This window comes from Globicephala melas, chromosome 19, assembly GCF_963455315.2.
Source record: "Globicephala melas chromosome 19, mGloMel1.2, whole genome shotgun sequence".
Classification (NCBI taxonomy): domain Eukaryota; kingdom Metazoa; phylum Chordata; class Mammalia; order Artiodactyla; family Delphinidae; genus Globicephala; species Globicephala melas.
Genome location: NC_083332.1, coordinates 15,873,304 through 15,894,070, shown reverse-complemented (window position 1 = coordinate 15,894,070; position 20,767 = coordinate 15,873,304). Strand labels below are relative to the sequence as shown.

The following is a 20,767-nucleotide window of genomic DNA, read 5'->3' as shown; positions in this document are numbered from 1 at the left end:
TAGCGCACCGCGCCGCGGACTCCGGCTCCCAGAAGGCCGCGCGCGCCGCGGCAGAGGCCGGTGGGCGCCAGGCCCGGGCTCGGGCGCCAGGCAGCCGAGGCAGAGAGGTGCGCTCCGGCGAGCCGGGCGGCAGGCGCCATGACGCTGTTCCACTTCGGAAACTGCTTCGCCCTGGCCTACTTCCCCTACTTCATCACCTACAAGTGCAGCGGCCTGTGAGTGCGGGGCAGCTGCGGGGCGGCCGCGGGGCAGGGGGGCTAAGGCCGGGCCGACCCCTCACCGCCCGCTCCCGCAGGTCCGAGTACAACGCCTTCTGGAAGTGCGTCCAGGCCGGGGTCACCTACCTCTTCGTGCAGCTGTGCAAGGTAAGGGCGCCGGCTGTGCCGCGCGAGGGCTTCGCCCCCTCCACCCCGCCCACCCCGCCCAGACCTCCCGGGGAGGAGCCGGGCTTGGATGGGCTGGAGCCCGAGGAGAGGTCCGCAAGCAACTTTTGTATAGCACTTTTAGTAACATTGAGAACATTCAATTGTATGACTAAGAAGGGTTTGGATACTGCTAAGAGCCTCTAACTAACCCCCAAGGTCCCACCGGCACTGCTACCACTGCCCTGGTGGGTAACCAGCCCCAGCACCTTCAGACCTGACCCTGATCCCTTGTGATCACCACAGAACCCAGACTTCCAAGCCCCTGCCCTCAACCTCCCCTGCTCCTGCCTTCTTGCCTCCATCTGGTGGTCCCTCTCCTCATGGGCCCCCAGAACCCCAGTGTACTGCCCTCCACATAACACACTAACTTCCCACTAAACCCACATGGTTGGTCTCCCTCACCTTGAGGTGACCTCTCTGTTTTCTGGTCTCAGATGCTGTTCCTGGCCACTTTCTTTCCCACCTGGGAAGGCGGCATCTATGACTTCATTGGGGTGAGTGGGGCAAGGGAGGGGGAGGGATTGCAGGAGTGGGGCCCCCTGGCACCTGTGCTTACTCAAGCCTCAACCTGACCCACAGGAGTTCATGAAGGCCAGCGTGGATGTGGCAGACCTGATAGGCCTAAACCTTGTCATGTCCCGGAATGCCGGCAAGGGGGAATACAAGATCATGGTTGCTGCCCTGGGCTGGGCCACCGCCGAGCTCATTATGTCCCGGTGTGTGCAGCAGCCTGGAGCCCAGATTCCTGAGAAGGGACACCTGGGTTCCAGGGGGGTGCCGGAGGGTGGGGGCTCAGATTCTGGGTGCTGAGGGTGTCTGGGTACTGGAGAATCCTTCCCTTTGCCTTCTTCAGCTGCATCCCTCTCTGGGTTGGAGCTCGGGGCATTGAGTTTGACTGGAAGTACATCCAGATGAGCATTGACTCCAACATCAGTCTGGTACGCAGTCCTGCTTTCCCACACACGCGCCTTTTTGCTGGTGACCCTGCTCCTCCTGAGGCCTGGCCCTGACTTCCCGCTTCCCTTCAGGTCCATTACATCATCGCATCTGCCCAGGTGTGGATGATAACACGCTACGACCTGTACCACACTTTCCGGCCAGCAGTCCTCCTGCTGATGTTCCTTAGCGTCTACAAGGCCTTCGTCATGGAGTGAGCTGGGTGGGGCTCGAGGATGGGCCCAAATGGGTTGGATTATCTCTTCTCCCTTCTTCATTGCGATGTTTCCCCACAGGACCTTCGTCCACCTGTGTTCCCTGGGCAGCTGGACGGCACTTCTGGCCCGAGCAGTGGTGACGGGGCTGCTGGCCCTCAGCACCCTGGCCCTGTATGTCGCTGTTGTCAACGTGCACTCCTAGGCTTGGTGGCCCAGACTTTCACGTACCTTTTCCCTGTCTCCAGGTTTCAGTGAAGTAAACAGTATTTGGAAAGTTGTTTCTGCCTCTGTTTCTCTGTCTGGAACTATCTACCAACAGTGTGCTCTCCTGGGTCCCAGAGGCCCTTGTTTTGGAGCCAGGTAGACAAGCTGGGAGACAAGCCAGCACTCATCTGTCCTGTGTTCCTGGACCAGTTCCTTTGCTTCCTGTTTTCCGCAAGTTGACTGAGGGCTTGAAGCAGACAGTCTTTAAGCAGTGGCAGAGACCAGGGCCCTCAGGGAACAGGTGATAGAGGGGAGCTAGAATCCAAGAGATGGTTCTTGGGGGCTTCTCCTCACAGCCTTAACCTGGCCCTCTCCCACATGGCCCTTCCCCGGCTGGTCACCTCCTAGGTTCCCAGCCCCCAAACCAAACCCCATCCACTTTTTTTTTTTTTTTTTTTTTTTTTGGGCACACCACGCAGCTTGTGGGATTTTAGTTCCCTGACCAGGGATCGAACCCAGGCCCTCGGCAATGGGAGTGTGGAGTCCTAACCACTGGACCGCCTCCAGGAAATTCCCCCCATCCACCTTTTATATGGCAGCCAAGGGGATCTCTGAAACCTCAGTCTTACTAGCTCACCCTTCCCTGCTTACAGCCATCTGGGGCTCCTCCTTGCGCAGGAACAGTCCAGTGACTTGACTGTTGGTTTTGCCCTTGAGGGCCTATTTTGTGATCCTGAGATCCTCAGATTAAATCCTGGCCTGAGTCTTCTTAGGGTGGAGTACAGAGACAGCTGCAGCCCAGTAGTAGAGCTGTTGAGCCCACCAATTTGCATGTTGTCCTGAATGCCACCCTTCTCATCCCAGCCCTTCCCTGGTCTAGTAGGGCCAGCTTCCTGCCCCTTTCTCTCCCCATCCCTGAGGCGGATGGATTAGAAGCAGGGCTTTGAATGTCATGCTTAAGCTGCACCTGGATGCAAGTCCTGCCCACCTGGGAAGGTGCTCCCCAGTCCTGGTGTTCCCAGTGGGATCCCCCAGGGCATGGGATAGGGCAGGTGCCCCCTCCCTCCCTCCACGAGGCTGTCCAGGTCCTGTGATAATGTTATTTGACCCTGGGCCTAGGAAGGCACCAAGCACAGCTCTGTTCAGCTCTGCTGTGAGTCTTGGTGTTTTCAGAGGGAGCATTTACCCTAAGATGGGGCAACCACCATCTAGCCCCACCTCCTCCTCATCGCTCCTAGTCAAGACAGGGTCCACAGGGGTCTTGGGTGGGGAGGTGAGAGGTCACCCTGAGTTTGATATGAAAAGGGAGTAGATGGGGCGCTCCCCCAGCCCACGTCGGTGTATATGCAGTGGCATTGCTTTCCCCGGACCGCCATCCTATGCCCCATGTAGCCTTTTGCACATATTGGGACAGTGAAGGTTGCAGAAATGACTGTTAAACAACTATTTGCTGAGCAGGCACTCTGATCCAGGCCCCTTACTGGTGGCCACCTGTCTGTGAAACAGTCCCAGCTGTCATGGGGCTCAGGGACAATCAGGGAGCACAGGCCAGAGGGATCAGGGCTGTGATGGGTGGAGCTTGGTGGGACTGGTGGGCCTGATTCGCTAGACTACAGTGATCAGGGCTGTGATGGGAAAAGAGGGCTATGTCTGTCCTGGAGGAGAGGATGTGTGAGCTGAGACCAAGAGGATGTTAGTGGAGCAGAGAAGAAAGCAGGTATCAAGGCCCGTGTAAAGGCCTTGAAGTCAGAGAGGGCCTGGCCTTTCCAGTGAAGCAAGAGCTGGTTGAATGAGTTCGGGGGGCAGGGGCTTGTGAGACTGCAGAAGTCAGCAGGGGCCAGATGACAGAAGGCTCTGAGCCTGGGCAGTGGGGAGCCACGGAGAGTTCTAGGCAGGCGAAGGACAGTCAGTTTGGGCTTTAGGAAGAGCTCATGGCTGCTGGGTGGATGGGGAGACTCAAGGCAGAAGGCCGGCCTGGACCAGGGCAGGGCCGGCAGGGGTAGGAGGAGAGTGGCTAGAAGCAGAGTAGACAGGTGGTGACCAGCTTATTTGGCCAGGTGGGGTGGGGGTGGGGGGAGTAGGGAGATGACCAGTGAGAAAGGAAAGAGTGAAGGAGCCCAGGGTAACCCAAGTTTGGGGTTTGTAAGCTCCCCGAGGGCTCATTACATTTCCCAGGGAGAAGGAGCTGTGATGATGGGACAGTGGGTGGGATCAGGTCTGGAGGATGATGCAGAGGCCAGTGTGGGTCCCCTCGAACACGCTGGAGGCAAGCTGGAGACAGATGTGGGCACCACTGCAGACAGAACTGAGGCCAGTGGGGAAGGGGGCACTGTGCCGATGAGGAAGGAGAAGCCTGTGGTCCAGCCAGAGAGACTCGTCAAAGCAAGGGGAAGAGAGGCAAGAAAGGGGACTGGGAAAAGCAGTGGCAAAGGTGGGGGGGGTGCTGTGGACAGGGGAGTCTCCAACAGGGGAGTTGGAGGGCTAACTTCAGGTGAGGGGTGTGAGGAGGGGACCTGTGACGTGGCCTCCAGGAGTTGGTTGGGACTAACCAGTGATAGGGTGCCCATTGCAGCTGCAAAGGCATAAGTGGAATCAGAGAGGAAACTCCTGTGAAGGGGGGAGGGGATGCTTGAGGTGGAAAGGATTCTGACCAGAGAGGGAGAATGGGTGCTGAGAAAGGAGAGCCCAGAGGTGGTGTTCAGCTAGTGGAGCGGTTAAAGGCACCTCTCTGGAGAGGGCCCGTGGCCACATCCAGCTCGCCTAGAAATGCTGTAACCTAGGCAAAGAGATGGGAATTCACTCCCCGAAGCAGCGTTTACTGAGTACCTACTATGTGCCAGGCTGTGTTCTAGAAACTGGAGATACAGCCGGGAACAAATAGCCCCTAAGTTGTAGGGCTGTGGGAGATCAAAGGGGCTCATGAAAAAACACTTAATAAGACGATGCCCAGCACTGAATAAAAACACAGTGGACGTGAGCTGGTTTATTGCTATCATGCAGACATGAGTGTGTTTTTAAAGAAGACCCCCCAAGCAGCCCTCTTGCTGGCCTGGAGTCCTAAGGACAGAGCCACGTCACGGGAGCTGCTCGTTCCCACTCCCCTTCAAAGTCCCCCCACCATTCAGGAGGGGGCTTCCCTGAGGCCAGCTCAGAGGACTGGGCCTAGGGACTGCTCCTCCGGGAGGGTGGATGGGGAAGGGGAGTGGGGAGGGTCTCCCCAAGGTTGAGTTGCCGTGGGCCACAAGAGCAGACACAGGTGGGGCTGGGACTCTTGACTGCTCAGATGTTTTGGTGGCTGTCCGGAGGGTCCCACGTGTCCCCCACCCCCACCCCTACTGTGGTGGATTCGAGGATGACTTGAAGACAGCGGTCCTTCTAATAGTAGAGTTCCTGGTCCCACCAGCCTGGGAGAGAGAGAGAAAGGAGACTCAGTGCTGGGGGGATTTGGGGCGGGGCTGGGGTGGGGAGGAGCCAGGGGCTCAGAGGTTATAGCTCAGTGGTGGTTTGATATGGAGGGTCAAGGGCTTGGAGGTCAAGTACTGGAAATCAAAGGTCAGGGCCGCTGCTCTGAGAAAGTTTCAGCCCTCCATCCCCAGGTCCCCAGTCTCCACACTCACTCCCTGGGCAGCAGCGAACTCCAAGTTTCCGGATCTCATCATAGACGAAGATGAGGAGGCCAAAGGGCATGGGGACCAGCCACCACTGGAACCTGAGGCACAGGCGAGATGGCAAGGTCAAGGCTATCCCCAGGTCTGTGTCCTGCAGGCCCACCCCGATGCAGCTCACAGCCCCCTCACCGAATGGGCATGAAGTTGAAGATGTTGGGCATTCCGGGGCAGTAGCACAGGAAGCAGCCGATGCAGACCTGGAACACGATGGCGATCACCAGGATCCTGTTCCTGCAGGTGGGGCAGGATGGGAGAGGCTCAGACTGGCAGACACAGGACAAAGATAGGCCATGAGGAGTTGGGGACCAGATGGGAATCAGGGTACTGGGTCAGAGGAGGTCAGATAGCGGCAGCAGGGAGATGTTCTAAACATCGAACACTGGCATGGCCCGCGCCTCTCCAGCAGTGGACACCAACTCTGTCAGCATCACCCCGTTAGCTGATGAAACATAGACGGGCCAGTTGAGAGGCATGAGGTGGGAGCTATTGGCCAGCTATTGATAAGGAACGTTAGCACCTGCACCGGCACATCAGCACATCCAGTGCTGGGGTTTGCTGGCTGCAGTAAGCCCTGGTCAGGACCTGCTGGGAGTTGCAACCAGGGCTCGGAGGGCAGGGTGGGGGCGGGGCTGGGGCCAGCTGGGGACACCTGAAGAAGCCCTGCTGGAAGGCAGAGAGGCGGCGTGTCTTTCGGATGAGGACGTCGGCAATCTGGCACATCTCGATGCTGATGAAGAACACGGTGTAACAGGTGTACTGCTGGTACAGGCGCTGCCCGAACGTCTGTGGGCCAGGAGAGAACACGAGCAGCCTGAACCCAGGCGGAGAGCCTCTGCAGGCAGCCGGGCCTGCGGGGCCTAGGGCCACGAACCCCTAAATACTCCTTTCCTTGCGTCAGAGGCTGGGGTGGGGGCAGAGGAGAGATGCAGGATCTGCCACGTTTTCAGGGCCCCAGAGTGCGGGGCCTAGAAACCTGGCCTAGTGCAGCTTGGCCGTCACTGCCTGGGCAAGCGGTAGGCCAGGCCAGTTGCTTTCATAATGAAAAGAGTGATGTAGAATGTCCCGGGCACCCGAAAGGAGGCACCTGGGAAAAGAGAATTCGAATCCTGAGGCAGGATTTTCAAAGTCCAGTGACTCCAGGACCCGGGCAGATGGCAAAAATGACCAAAGTGGGCCAGATGGGCCTCTGAGGAACACGACACATGCCCTTTCAAAGGGGGTAGCCGCTATTCAGTCCACTTCTTCAGTATAACTATTTTTATACATACCAGTTAATTGTGTAAGGAACACTTACTATGCTCCAGGTCCCAAGTGTTTCGCATGTATTATCTCATTTAATCCTCCTAATAATCCTAAGAGGTGGATTGGTGGTATTCAAACTTCAACATACATCAGAATCCCCAGAAGAACTGGTTAAAACACAAGCCCCACCCCCAGAGTCTCTGATCCCAGAGGTCTGAGGGGGAAACTGAGAATCTACATTTCAAACAAGTTCCCAGGTAATGCTGCTGGTCTGGGGACCACACTGTGAAAATCACCGCGGTGAAAATCACTGAGATAATATCAGTATATTATTATGCTCTCCACTTTAGAGGTGGGCAAACTGAGGCACAGAGAGGCAAAATACCTTGCCCAGGGTCACACAGCTGTGAGGAGCAGTGGCAGACAATGAATCCAAGCAGTTTGGCTCTAAGATCTATATTCTTTTTTTTTTTTTTTTTTTTTTTTTTTTGCAGTACACGGGCCTCTCACTGCTGTGGCCTCTCCTGCTGCGGAGCACAGGCTCCGAACGCGCAGGCTCAGCAGCCATGGCTCACGGGCCCAGCCGCTCCGCGGCATGTGGGATCTTCCCGGACTGGGGCACGAACCTGTGTCCCCTGCATCGGCAGGCAGACTCTCAACCACTGCGCCACCAGGGATGCCCTAAGATCTATATTCTTAACCACGACAGTAAATGTTTAAGGGGAATATCCTGATCTGTCGCTCTGTAGAGCAAACTAAACACACCCGCTAGCCAGATCTAGCCTCTCTGCTCCAGACTTTCACTGAAGTCAGCCACACATGCAAATACTCTGTGTAAGTGATGCTGCGGGGAAAATAACAGAATGGGGGTGGGGGGTGGGGGGGTGGTACTGGCTCCACACCTGAGACGATGTGTTGCTGTCAGGGCAGAGAGGACCCATGTGCAGCTGGGGTCATCAGAAGCAGGAGTTCGGAGCTCAGGACAGTGGTGGGAAAGGCCCCTCACCCCAGAACTGGCAGAGAGCCTGGGTGTCTGGGAGGCTCTGGCTGAGCTCAGTCTCACGTGGAGGAATGAGTGTGGGCCACACTCAAGGTAGGTGGCATCCCATGAGTCACGGGACTCATGGGATGGGGCAGGGGCTCACCCACTCCTGGCCATAGCTGTCCTGCAGATCTTGTAGGTGGTGGTTCTCCCAGTATGGCCGGAGCCCCACACACAGCAAAGGGAACCAGCCCTCCTGGGCCATGGCCGTGAAGTAGTCAGTGAAGCCAGCAAATGACTGGATGGCACCTGGGAGAGAGGCAAGGAGGCACAGGGAGACACAGATGGAGACACAGAGAGACAGGGTCAGGGACACACACACAGAGACAGGAACACAGAAACAGTGGCATGGAGACAGACAAGAACACAGTGACAGACATGGAGAGACAGACACAGAGACAAGGACTCCAAGAGAGATTGACAGGGACACAAGGGACAGGACACAGAGAGAGGCAGGAACAGAGACACACCCAGAGAACCCAAAAAAGACAGGAGGCAGTGACCCAGAGACAGGGTCATGGAGAATGAGGCCTGGGACAGAGAAGGGACACTGGGGACCATAGAGACCATTGTGTGCAGACACAGACTCAGAGAATGACAGAGATCCAGGGTCAAATGCAGACACCAAGATCCAGAACAAGGCAGAGCCCCTGTTAGAGACTCCACGGCAGGCGAGCAGCCCTGCAGAGGAGCCACGCCCCACCCCGGGGCACGCACCGATCTGGAAGTAGGAGTAGGCAGCCAGGGGCTCGTTGACCAATCGGTCACGCTTCGGGTTCCGTGGACGCAGGTGCATGATGTCACTCTCGGCCTTCTCGTACGCCAGGGACACAGAGGGGAACTGGCCAGGAGTGGAAGGAACTGGGGTTGATGGCTCGCCTGGGCCCCTGTCCCTGACTCTCTGGAGCCCCCCTCCCCGCTGCAGTGGGCAGGGACAGAAGTGAGGTTAGGAGGCAGGACCCACGGTGACCACACAGCCACACCTGCCTGGACAGCCTGGGTCCAGCTGGCCCTTGTCAGGAATGTCAGCATATCCAGTCCACATGTGTGTGCCCATCTGTCTTGGTGTCCGCCTCCATCAGAGCATCTGCATTATCTCTGCTACTGGGTGTTCTCTGTCTCTGCCTTTCTTGGTCCCCCTCCTCTCTGTCCTCCTCTCTGTCTGTTTCTTCTCTGGGGTCCTCTGGTCTTGGCCTGTTTCCCTGTTGCGCGCTCTTTCTCTCTTTCTGTCCCTTACTTTCTTCATTTCTTTGTCCCCATCTCCAGTCTCTTTCTCTGTGACTGTGCCTCTGCTTTTTTGTCTCTGTGTTCCTGTCTCTATATCTCTCTTTGTCACTCTCTATCTCTGAATCTCTTCTGTCTCTCTGTGTACATGTGTCCTCCTCCCTGTCCCCCACCCCATCTGTTTGTGGACACAGAGTGGCAGCAGAGTGTACTGACTGAGGGCAGAGGTTCTGGGGTACCTGAATACCTGGGCTTGAATCCCTGCTGTGCCACTTATTAGCTGTGTGACCTGGGGCAAGCCGCTCAAGCTGTCTAAGCCTCAGTTAGCTCATCAGTAAAATGGGTATGATAAAGAAATAAAGCTCATCTCATAGAGTAGTTATGAGGACAAAATTAAGTAATTAATGTGTGCCTGGCCCAGAGCAGACATTATGTAAGTGCTGTTGAATAAAGATGTGACGTGGCCGTGCACCTGGCTGCATTTGTGGCTGGACCTGAGGATCTTTTCTGTCTCTCTGCCTTGGAGTCTATCTGATGCTGTTTATCTGTCCATGTCTGTTGAGGGATGTCTGTCTGTGATCCAAGTTTGGCCAGATATCCGTGTCTGTAAAATCTGTTTGTCTGAGTGTCCATATCTGAGTCCACGTGTGTCCATGAATCTGTCCTTGCCTATCTGAGTGTCCACCTATGTGTCCCCGTCTGTAATTCTGTCCGTGGCTACCTTCCTGCCTGCCTGTGTGTCCACATCTGGCTGTCTGGTATACACACATCTGTATCACTCTGAGTTCAAGACTTTCCCTGGTGGTCTCTTGTCCCTCACACCTGTCTGTGGGCATATGTCTCTGGGCACCATGTGGGTGGGGGGCACTGGGGCATCATGTAGACTCACGATGTCGGTACAGAGTTCTATGAAGAGGATGGTGATGCACCCGAGGGGCAGGGGCACGCTGACGGTGATGTAAATAAGGTACGGCGTCAGTTCAGGGATGTTCTTGGTCAGTGTGTAGGCGATGGACTTCTTCAGGTTGTCAAAGATCAGTCGGCCTGTGGGAGTACAGCAGGCACCTCAGTCTCCTCAGAGCCCACTTCCTCCTGTGCCCACACCGCCTGCCCCCATCTCTAACCCAGCCCGGACCCTGCTCCACGCCTGTCACAATGGAGGCAAAGTTGTCATCCAGCAGGATCATGTCGGCCGCATTTTTAGCGGCATCCGAGCCGGCAATGCCCATGGCCACGCCAATGTCTGCCTTCTTCAGGGCTGGGGAGTCATTCACACCATCCCCTGTCACAGCCACGATTGCACCCTGCAGGCAGTGGGTACAGGTGGGAGGTTGGTCAGTGAGAGGGCAGCCCAGGGCCAGCCAAGCCCACCTGCTTGCCTTCATCAGCAGGGTCGCACCAGTCGCTGGCAGCTCTCCACAATCACCAGCTTCTGCTGGGGGCTGGTACGAGCAAACACCATCTCAGGGTGGGTACGCAGTGCCTCGACCAGCTCTGATGGGTCCATGTCCTTCAGCTGCATGCCATTGATCACACAGGCGCGGGCATCCCTAGGGAGGGAGGTGGGAGGGCATCGCTGGGGCCTCAGTCTGTGTGGGGTGTGGGAAGAACCACAAGGAAGGCTGAAGGGGGCTTACTTCCGGTTAACCTGCTCCACGGGCACACGGAGGCGGGAAGCGATGTCCTCCACTGTCTCACTGCCTTCTGAGATGATGCCCACACTGGCTGCAATGGCCTTGGCTGTGATGGGGTGGTCACCTGTCACCATGATCACCTGTAAGGGGAACCAGCAGACCCTTGACCCCTTCAGATTAACCCACTCTCCCTCTCCTCCCCAGTGGACATCCCCCAGCCCCAGCCATAGTGATTGGTTCAGAGAACATGTGACCCAATCTGGTACAACTGTCAGAGAGGCATTCTTTTTTCGATGGGGTGGCTAAACAGGTGGGACGTTAGTTGGAGCTGCTGGAGGGTGGTCACCTTTGTCCATCACAATGGAGAACTGCTTGAGAATAAAGCCAGCAGAGAGAAAAGCAGAGCTGAGACGTGGAGAAAGGCAAGTTCCTAAAGACATTGAATTCCTGGATCCAGCTATACCTGAAGCTTCATTCCCCAGAACTTTTCAGTTCTTGAACCAATATATTCCTTTGTGGTTCAAGCCACTTTCGGGTGGGTTTCTGTCACAGGGCCCCTCATCCCCAAACACTGCCATCCTCTGTTCTCACCCCTGCCTGGTCCTCTCCCCAGGGGCATACCCGGATGCCTGCTGTGCGGCACTTGAGCACAGCATCAGGAACGGTGGCCCGGGGTGGGTCTATCATGGATACGAGTCCCGCAAAGCACAGGCCACTGGTTGGAAAGTTCATGTCCTCCACGTCGAAGGCATAGCCATGCGGGTAGTCCTTCTCACTCAGGTAGAGCTGGCAGAAGCCTGACCAGAAAACAGGGAAGTCAGAGAGGAGTCCTGGGTGAACCCTTTCATAGCAAGGCCAGGTGATGAGTAAAATCACCAGGTGCCTTGCACCGAGCACCTATGGATGCCTGACCCTGTGCTGAATCCTTCATTCACATTACAGCTAACCCTCTGTATCCACAGGTTCCACATCTGCAGACTTAACCAACTGTGGATCAAAACTATTCTGGAAAAAATTCCAGAATATTCCGAAAAGTAAAACTTGAATTTGCCACACACCGACAGCTACTTACATAGCATTTACATTGTATTAGCCATTATAAGTAATCCAGAGACGATTTTAAGTATATGGAAGGAAGTGCATAGGTTATATGCAAATACTCCACCATTTTACATAAGGGATTTGCACATCTGCAGATTTTGGTATCTGTCGGGTAAGGGTGTGGGGGAGTGTGGTGGGTGTCCTGGAACCAATCCCCATAGATGCTGAGGGACAACTGTATCTGAATCCATCCCCACAACCGCTCTGTGAGGCTACTAGCATCCTCATCTTGCAAATGATGAAACAGGTTTAGAGAAGGGACGTTTCTTGCCAGAGGTCACACACCAAGTAAAGTGGAAGATCCAGAAATTGGACCACAGGTTTGTGCCTTCCGGAGTTGAGGCAGGGGTTAGGGAAGTTTAAGGAACCGAGACAAAAATTGGCGGGCGGGGAGGGGGGGGAGGTCAAAGGGTCAAGAGGAGTACGCTGAAAGGCAGAGGTGAAAGAAAGCAAGGGCAGGTCATCAGCTGGGGCAAGAGCTGGGGAAAATCAAGGGATCACAGGTTGGGTCAGGATAGGTAAGACCCAGGTGAGAACAGGTTGGGAGAGGTTGGGTCAAGGTAGGCATTGAGGACAGGGTTCAGGACTGAGATAGGGAAAGTCAAAGTTGAGCGTGTAGACTGGGGCAGGTCAACTGTCAAGCAATGATGGGAAAGGTCAGGGTCAGGGCTGGGCCGGGAAGGTCGGGCAGGCTCCGTGCTAGCGCCTCCTCGCACGCGGGTTTAACCTCTACCCTGGCTTGGGGGTCTTACCCAGGACGCGTTCGCCCAGGCCTCCCAAGCTGAGGTAGGCAGTCTGGAAGGCCTCCCGCCATTGCTCATCCAGCGGCAGCTCCTGGCCCTTGATGAGGATGGAGCTACAGCGCTCCAGCACGCGCTCTGGGGCCCCCTTCATTACAAGCACGTGCCTCGGGTCGCGCGGGTCCTCCAGGGTGTGGATGGACAACTGTGGGAGGAGGAGGAGGCGGTGTTGTGGGCGAGGTCAAGAGGGAGGGGCGGGGCTTGGGGAACGGCGGGGCTGACGGCGCCCAAGCGCTGCCGGAATAGCTCTGGGAAGGTCAGGCTGGGACCGAGGGTGAGGGGCTTGCTTGGTGGGCAGGTCCTTGGTAGAGGCTGAGGGTTGGGGCGGACCTAGGGGCCTAGTTAGGGGACTGGGCGTGGGGAACGGGCAGAATTTGGGTCGGAGTTGGACTGGAGCGGGATTTGGATTAGGAGCTTCTCCCCACCAAGGGCCTGACAGGTGAGAGCGGGTGGAACGCCCGGGACCTCGGTGAGGTTTGGCTGTGGGCGGGACGGGAGATGTGGGTGGGCGGGACGGGAGATGTGGGTGGGGTTTGGCTGTGGAGAGGGAGGGGACTGAGAGTGAAGCCCAGCCGCAGGCCAGTCCTGAATGTGGGTGGGGCCTGAAGTGGGCAGGGCTTGTCGTGGGCGGGACTGGACCGTGGGCGGGGCCGGCCGCGGCTGGTACACACCTGGAACTTGTTGGTGGAGTTGAAGGGGATCTCGCAGACTTTGGGGAAGCGCTCGCGGTAGCCCATGGCATTGCCCAGCGTCAGCTCCGAGAACTTGAGCAGCGCAGTCTCCGACGCGTCCCCGATCACGATGCGCTGGGAACGCAGGCCGGTGTCAGGAGCGCTCCCGGCTGCAGCAGGAGGCTTCCGGGATCCCCTCCCCCGAGCGCCCCGGCTCTCACCTTGGGCACGGGCACTGCGTCCTGGCCCGACTTGAAGGCAGCACGATTACACAGGGTGAGAACGCGGCACAACGCCCGCCACGTCTCCGAGGACTGGTCAAACGTCTGCCCTGGAGGTCAGGCATCCAGGCTGGGGCCGCGAAGGAGCTCTCCCATACCAGAACCGAGCCCCGCCCCCCGGAATCAGGACTGGATCCCCGCCCCAGACCTGGGTGGGACCCAAACAACTCCTCATACCCCAGGACGGAGTTTTCTCTCCAGACTCAGTATCGTCTCCCATGAGACCCAATAAGTACCAAGCCCCTTCACAGACTTGCAGCTTAGTCCCCTCCCTAGACCCAGGACGCAGCCCTTCGCCTGATCAGATGGAGCCCCCTCTCCATTAATGCAAAGCCCTCCCCAGCCTCCCTTCAGTAACCGCAGAGCTCCCCACTAGGTCTCCACCATCTACCAGATCCTGCCCAGCTGCTGTCTCCTCCCACCCCCACACCTGACTGGTCTTCTGTAGTGTCAGCAGTGTGGATGTGGTTGTCGAACCACAGATGGGACACAGTCATGCGGTTCTGAGTGAGGGTCCCCGTCTTGTCAGAGCAGATCACTGACGTGGAGCCCAGTGTCTCCACTGCTTCCAAGTTCTTGACTACACAGTTCTTGCTGGCCAGCCGCTTGGCTGTCAGGGACAGGCAGACCTGGGGGAAGGGTGAGAAATGCAGGCTTGGGGACCAGGCCTTGCTCCCAGTGCCACTTCCCTCCTCTCCCGGCACCGGGGATCCTTTACCCTAGCCACAGTACTGCCTATGCAGCATCCCCCTGCAAAGAGTAGGCTTTTTCTTGCCTCCAAGCTTTCGTCCAGCCTGTGCTTTCCACTTGGGATGCCTCCCCAATCTGTCCACCAGATATACGTAGCCAGGCCCTGCTCTAAGCTGCCCTAGCTGAGATTCCATAATTTCTCTTACAGCACAATCAAAATGAGAAAACTAACATTTCCTGAGCCTCCCCTTGGGCTGGCCCTGGACTGAGTGCTGACTCTTGAAGGCTACCCACAGCCTTCAACACTGGACCTCAGCCGCCTCCTGTCAAAGCCCCTGCCCGTTCATCTCTGAGTCCTCAGCGTGTGGCACAGGACATGGCCCAGAGTAGCCCCGGTGGGTGTTTCCTGAATGGATGGGATAAGTGGAGAGATGGGGATGGGGGGGGATGGGGGGGATGGATTGGGGTGAGGATGGATGGGGGAGGATGGATGACGGGAAGGTGGGTGGGTGGATGGGAGCAAAATGGATAGATGGACAGATAGGGAGAGGATGGAGGGAAGCCCGGATGAACGAACAGACAGATGGACAGGCCTCTCAGCTCACTGCACCGCTCTTCTGCTTCCCCAACTCACTGTGACAGTGGCCAGCAGCCCTTCAGGCACATAGGCTACCACAATGGCCATGAAGAACACCATGGCCCGCAGGAAGGTGTAGCCAATGCACATGGCCACTATGAAAAATGTGGCACCGAAGAGGATGGCCAGGCCTGCGATGATGTCCACAAAATGTTCAATTTCGATAGCAATGGGTGTCTTCTCATTTTCTACTCCCGAGGCCAGTGATGCGATGCGCCCGATGATGGTGCGGTCGCCGGTGCTCACCACCAGGCCCTGTGCGGTGCCTGCAGTGGGGCCAAGAGGGTGACTCAGCGCCGGGTGGGCAGCACTGGGGGCACGCACAGTGGCGTGAACCAAAGGAGGGGCAGTCGTGGAAGGCAGCGGGGGCAGCGTGACCTGGGAAGGGGTGGCAATAGTGGGAGCTAGAGAGGCGGTGTGACCCGAAGAGTTGGCAGTCACGCGATGTAGAGAGGCAGTGTGTCTCGGAAGGAAGCAGAAGGGGGCAATGGAGGCAGCGTGGTCAGCTGGGCGGGTGGGTGGGGACCTCACGGACCCTCAAGGCACATGGTGGAGAAGAAGGCGATGTTGCGGGTCTCCAGGGGGCTCTCGTGCGTGCACTCGGGCGAGCGGGTCTGCGGCTCAGACTCTCCGGTCAGCGAGGAGTTGTCCACCTTGCAGCCCTGGGCCTGCAGGATGCGGATGTCGGCTGGCACTCGATCCCCACCTTTCATCTCCACCAGGTCGCCCACCACCAGCTGATCTGCGTTGATCTGGAACTTGTCCCCGTCTCGGATCACCGTTGCTTGCTGTGGGGCAAGAGCACCAGAGGTGAGCAGGGTAGGGAATGGGGGTAGAAGTTGCTGCATGCGGTGGGGAGGTGGGGAGGTGAAAAGTGGGGAGAGGTGAGGACCTGTGGGGAGAGATGGAGGCCAGGGATGAAGGCCGGGCTGGGCCTGATGGGAGGGGCCACAGAGAGATGCCAGGAGACTGCCAGTGCCCCTGTGGAGGCTTGGAACCTCAAGTGGCCAGGGGCTGGAGACCCACCTGGGGCACGAGGTTCTTGAAGCTGGCGATGATGTTGGTGCTCTTAAACTCCTGATAGTAGCCGAAGCAGCCAGTGACCACAACCACAGCAATGAGGGCCAGGGCCAGGTATAGCTGGCGGAGGTGGAGAGGGGCTGGGTTATGACTCGGGGCTGGAAGCTCCCTGCCTGAGGCCACCTGCCTGCTCTCTGGTGCCCTGGTAGTTTTCCTCCAAGGTCACCTCCGTGGTTTTCCCCCACTCTACTAGGAAGCCTCAGGCACTATTTCCTGTGACCTGTGTCCCTGTCCCCATGTTCTTCATATCCCACATTCAACTGCCCTGTATTCTCTATGTCTTATGTCCCTGTGTCCATACATCCCATTTCCTCTGGCTCTGTGGCCCCATACTCTATGACTTGTGCCCCATGTCACCATGCACCTTGGTGGTATGTGTTCCATTTTCCTGTGCCCCCCAAGTCTTGCGTTCCCCACAGTCCTCTGTCCCATGTTCCCGTGTCCTAAATTCCCTGTGTTCCAAGGTTCATATTCTGTGTTTTCATCATCTGTGTGCCATCCTCTGTGTCCCCTATTCCAACAGTTCCTGTGCCCTCACATCCCCATTTCCACGTGTGCTGCAGATCTCATGCTTCGCTTTCTGTGTCCTCCATGACCAGTGTCCCATGTCTCAAATTCCAGGTGCCTATGTCCGATGTCTCCCCATGTCTATGTACTCTTGAGTCCCCATTCTGTGTCACATGTCCTAAGACTTTTCAAGCCTCTGTCCAATGTCACATGTCCCTACATCCCCATGTCCCTTGTCCTGACCCCGGTCATATATCCAATGTCCTCTTGTCCTCCATCTCACTATTCTCTATTTCTCTGTGCTCCCATGTCTAATATCTTATGTCTCTCCATGTACTGTGTCCTGAGTCTTGTATCTCTTGTGTCCCCATGCCCTTGTGCCCACGTGTGAGTCCCAGTGTCCCTTGCGCCCTCTGTCCTTGGCCTGTCCCATGCCCTCTGTTTCCCAAGTCCCATATCTTAAGTGTTGCATGTCTATGTCTTTGTATCCCTGCCTATGTCCTCTATCTCTGTGACACAGTCTCTCCTGCGTCCCCTGTGACCTATGTCCTTGGGTCTGTCTCATATCCCAATGTCCTTTGGCCCCCGTGACCCATGTCTTAGAGATGTTTTCCATCTCTCTATATCCCCATCATATGTCATTCGTGTTCTGAGTCCCATGCTCAATGTCCTCTGTCCCCCAGGTCCCTGTGTCCCATGTCTGGCCCCAGCACCCGCCACTCACATTGTCGTCCGTGGTGAGGTCGCCCTCGCTGGCCTGGATGGCAAAGGCAATGAGGCAGATGGCAGCGGCCACCCACATGAGGCACTGCAGACCGCCCGCCAGCTGCCGGGCGAACTTGACATACTCGGGGGTGCCCCGCGGCGGCCTCAGGGCATTGGGCCCGTCCCGCAGCAGCAGCTCAGCGGCCAGGCTGGCAGACAGGCCCTGGGGGCGGGAGGAGTGGGGTCTTGGTGGTCACTAAGGACTCTCCTCTCATCAATGAGAGCTCTCCTTCCCTGCCTCCCTCTCCCTGCCCCACCCCTTGCCTTGCGCCTCTTCCTTTCTTTCTCCGTCTTTGTTGCCGCCCCTCTCCCCATCCCTTCTTTGTGTCTCTCTTCTCTCCCACCTTTCTCTCAGTGTCTTTCTTCCTGCTGTTTCTGTCTCTCTTCTGTCTCTTTTTATCTGCTTCTCTTATCTTCTCTCTCTGTTTGGTCTGTTTGGCCCTTCCTAATGTGTTTCTCTCTCTCTCCCTCCCTCCCTCCTCTCTCTCTCTCTCTCTCTCTCTCTCTCTTCTCTCTCCCCTTCTCTCTCTCTCTTCCCCTCTCTCTCTCCCCTTCTCTCTCTCCCCTTCCCTCTCTCCCTCCCTCTCTCTCTCCCCCCTCTCTCTCTCTCCCCCCACACTCTCTCTCTCCCCCTCCCTCTCTCTCTCCCCCTCCCTCTCCCCCTCTCTCTCTCCCTCCCCCACCTCTCTCCCTCCCTCTCTCTCTCTCTCTCCCCCCCTCCCCCCACACTCTCTCTCTCCCTCTCCCTCTCTCTCTCCCCCTCCCTCCCTCCCTCCCTCCCTCTCTCTCCCTCCCTCCCTCCCTCTCTCTCTCTCTCTCTCTCCCCTTCTCTCTCTCTCTTTCTTCCCCTCTTTCTCTCCCCTTCCCTCTCTCCCTCCCTCTCTCTCTCTCTCTCCCCCCCTCTTCCCCCACACTCTCCCTCTCCCCCTCCCTCTCCCCCTCCCTCTCCCCCTCTCTCTCTCCCTCCCCCCACCTCTCTCCCTCCCTCTCTCTCTCTCTCTCTCTCTCTCCCCCCTCCCTCCCTCCCTCTCCCCCATCCCCCGCGCCCCCAACCCCCGGCTCCTCTTCCCTATACCCACCCCTCCCTCTGCCCCAGCTCACCTTGGTCGCACTGGTCCGGTATTTCTGTTCCAGCTCCGGTACTGACAGCTGGTGGTCGTTCTGCATGGAGGAGGCACAACACTCACTGTCTCACGGGTCCCCACCCCTCCCCTTGCCCAGCCCCGCCCCGCCCCCCACCCCACCAGGCCCCCTGGGGCCTCTGCTCACAATCTCCATCTCCTTCTTCATGTTCTCCAGCTTCTCCTTCCTCTTGCCCCCTCCACTGCCCGCCTTCTTCTTGCTCATCTTGGCTGCCATGTCCCCACTGGGACCAGGACCCAGCTCTACCTGGTACAGCTCGTAATTCTCCTGGGGGTTGGGAGACGGGGAAGGCATCAGGTCCCTCTGGAACCCCTGCCTCCAACCTCCACCCCCCGACCCCTGACCCTACTCACTGCCTTCCCCATGGTGCCCGGTGCAGCCGCCCTCCTTTGCCGGAGACGGAACCTGGGACCTGGACCAGCCCTGATATACCCAGGGAGAGAGGAGGTGGAGCAGGGCGGACCTGATTACAGCTGATCACGGGGCTCCTTGGGGTGACCTCCAGGCCCGGGCAGCTTGGGCATTCCCTACTGGGCTGCTCTACCTGCCCGGACCCCATCGCAACCTGTCACTGAGATCAAGGAACCACTGGGAATAGCTGTACTAACAAGAGGAATAGCAAACATATGATACTCATTATGTGCCTGACACTGTGCTAAGGGCTTTCACATATTAATTTATTAACCTCACAACTACCCTTTGAGGTGAGTGCCATTCTCCCCTTACAGATGGGGAGACGGAGGCACGGAGGGGTGAAGTCACTTGCCCATGTCCCCAAGCTAGGACGTGGGAGGCAGGACGCAGAACCAGGCAGATTGGCTGCAGAGTGTCCTCTTCGAAGCCGCGCCAGACACCTGGAGGAGGGGTGGGGGGGGGGTGCTCACAGCAGGTGCTGTAATAGCTGTCAGTTCAGGGAGCACTTGCTCAGTGCTGGGTCTGCCCTGTGTGCTTTGCTTGAATGCTTCCTTAGCTCCTCACAACAGCCCTGCAAAGTTACGTTCTCTTATTAGCCCCCATTATACAGATGGGGAAACTGAGGCACAGAGCGGTCAAGGACTTTGCCTAAGGTTGCGATGACTAAGTATCAGGGACAGGATTCCAGCCCAGGTTTGACCCCGGAGGCTGGCTCTCATATGGTACCATCAGTGAAAACACTCACACTTCACAGCAGCACTGCCAAACATGTGCCAGGTGCTTCACATATGTGTTCTCATGGGTCCTTGCAAGAAACCCCTGTGAAGGCAGCATTATTATTCCCATTGTGCAGAGGGGGAAACTGAGGCTCAGAGGACCCCAGAGGCATGCCCCACTCCAGCTACAGCCATCACAGCCCTCAATCATTCCCCTGTCCCCACCCCAACCTGCCCAGGTGGGGAAACCACGGTGCAGAGTAGGGAAAGGACTTTTTGAACTTGGTGCTTAGTGCCAGGTTTGAGGTCTGGGAACCCCCTCGAAACCCCTCCAGTCAGGGATCTCCATGGGCAGACGTGAGGGGCTGGCCTGGTGGAATGGCAGGTCCTTGATATTCTCATGCTTGGGCCTCACAGGGTGGACGTGTCTCCAGGGGCAAGTGTGGGTAGATCTGATAAGATAATTGCTTTGGCAATGTCCTTCTCTTCTGGCGCAGGTCACCTGGGAGCAGCCGGAGCCTCTCCCCACCACCACCCAGCTGCAGGAAACCCCAAGAGAGGAGGCAGGGCTGAAGTCACACTCACTGCCCCTACAATGAGTCCACTCGTTCACTGGGGGCTTCTCTCTCTGAGTCACATGTGTAAAACAGCTTGTGTTACTTCTCTGCTTACAACCCTCCAAGGGCTTCCCTTCTCACTCAGAATAAACTCCAAAATCATTCCTGCAAGCTCTGGCTCCAGCTCACCTGCCCCAGCTGTCTCTACTGCCAAGCCATTGGCACTGGCCTTGCTGTGCTTTGTACAGGCCAAGGTCATTCCTGCCCCAGGGCCTTTGCACCTGCAGTTCCTGCTGCCTGGTACCCTCTTCCTTAGATGTCAGCATGGCTTTTGCTCACCTCCAAGTCTCAGCTCATATGTCACCTCTTCAGAGAGTCCTCAGTTATAATACTGCATCCCCATCAGGCTCCATCCCCTCACTCTGTTTACACACACCCTTTATCCCAACCTGACATTGTATCTCATTTGTTTGGTGTCAATCTTGTCCCATGAGAGGGAAGACCAGGACTTGGTTGTGTTTGCTGCTGTATACACAGCACCCAGAACAGTGCTCTCAGACACACAATAGTTGCTCAATAGTCACTGTTGGATTGAAACAGGATTTATCTCTTCGAGTGGTTGGGAACATTCACTAGCAAACTTGGAGCACCGGCCAGGCCCTCAGGAAGTCTCAGTCATTGGGAACTCATCTGGAGCCTCTCGCTGTGTCCAGGGCCTGGGGCAGATACGCAGTCATGCCTGCACAGACTAGGGAAGCCCACAACCTAAGTCACAGGTGCAGAGACCGAGGCAACATCACTGGAGGCAGAGG

The 20,767-nt window shown here is 57.1% G+C and overlaps 2 protein-coding genes across 5 annotated transcripts in view; one reads left to right on the top strand and one right to left on the bottom strand.

The window, feature by feature from the left end:
• The first annotated feature begins 21 nt into the window (after nt 1-21).
• On the top strand, nt 22-1,857 carry TMEM147 (transmembrane protein 147). Its single transcript, XM_030874778.2, has 7 exons — nt 22-215; nt 296-365; nt 860-919; nt 1,005-1,141; nt 1,279-1,363; nt 1,454-1,575; nt 1,658-1,857. The coding sequence occupies exons 1-7, from the start codon at nt 139-141 to the stop codon at nt 1,779-1,781; spliced, it is 675 nt and encodes a 224-aa protein (XP_030730638.1). The 5' UTR covers nt 22-138; the 3' UTR covers nt 1,782-1,857.
• Nucleotides 1,858-4,761: 2,904 nt separating this feature from the next.
• ATP4A (ATPase H+/K+ transporting subunit alpha) overlaps nt 4,762-20,767 on the bottom strand; it is a 35,658-nt gene continuing 19,652 nt past the window's right edge. Inside the window, exons 1-22 of one of the 4 annotated variants that reach the window (XM_060288723.1) lie at nt 18,965-19,046; nt 18,395-18,535; nt 18,227-18,286; nt 17,085-17,288; nt 15,800-15,913; nt 15,309-15,561; nt 14,771-15,039; nt 13,877-14,075; nt 13,387-13,496; nt 13,166-13,300; nt 12,447-12,639; nt 11,215-11,390; nt 10,597-10,733; nt 10,359-10,509; nt 10,095-10,263; nt 9,849-10,003; nt 8,453-8,576; nt 7,839-7,984; nt 6,101-6,234; nt 5,581-5,682; nt 5,401-5,492; nt 4,762-5,187 (exon numbers count right to left, since the gene is read on the bottom strand). In XM_060288723.1, the coding sequence (XP_060144706.1) occupies nt 5,159-5,187; nt 5,401-5,492; nt 5,581-5,682; nt 6,101-6,234; nt 7,839-7,984; nt 8,453-8,576; nt 9,849-10,003; nt 10,095-10,263; nt 10,359-10,509; nt 10,597-10,733; nt 11,215-11,390; nt 12,447-12,639; nt 13,166-13,300; nt 13,387-13,496; nt 13,877-14,075; nt 14,771-15,039; nt 15,309-15,561; nt 15,800-15,913; nt 17,085-17,288; nt 18,227-18,286; nt 18,395-18,484 (3,042 nt within the window). In that variant the 5' untranslated portion in view covers nt 18,485-18,535; nt 18,965-19,046 and the 3' untranslated portion in view covers nt 4,762-5,158. Of the gene's footprint in view, nt 5,188-5,400; nt 5,493-5,580; nt 5,683-6,100; nt 6,235-7,838; nt 7,985-8,452; nt 8,577-9,848; nt 10,004-10,094; nt 10,264-10,358; nt 10,510-10,596; nt 10,734-11,214; nt 11,391-12,446; nt 12,640-13,165; nt 13,301-13,386; nt 13,497-13,876; nt 14,076-14,770; nt 15,040-15,308; nt 15,562-15,799; nt 15,914-17,084; nt 17,289-18,226; nt 18,287-18,394; nt 18,563-18,621; nt 18,689-18,964; nt 19,047-20,767 lie in introns of those variants that run through there. The other 3 variants (XM_060288721.1, XM_060288722.1, XM_030874574.2) reach the window with 3 other exon arrangements.

Coding starts and splice junctions, on each gene's coding strand:
- TMEM147 (XM_030874778.2), top strand. CDS start 139: ATGACGCTGTTCCACTTCGGAAACTGCTTCGCCCTGGCCTACTTCCCC. Junction 216..295: donor ACCTACAAGTGCAGCGGCCT/GTGAGTGCGGGG, acceptor CCGCTCCCGCAG/GTCCGAGTACAACGCCTTCT. Junction 366..859: donor TCTTCGTGCAGCTGTGCAAG/GTAAGGGCGCCG, acceptor TTCTGGTCTCAG/ATGCTGTTCCTGGCCACTTT.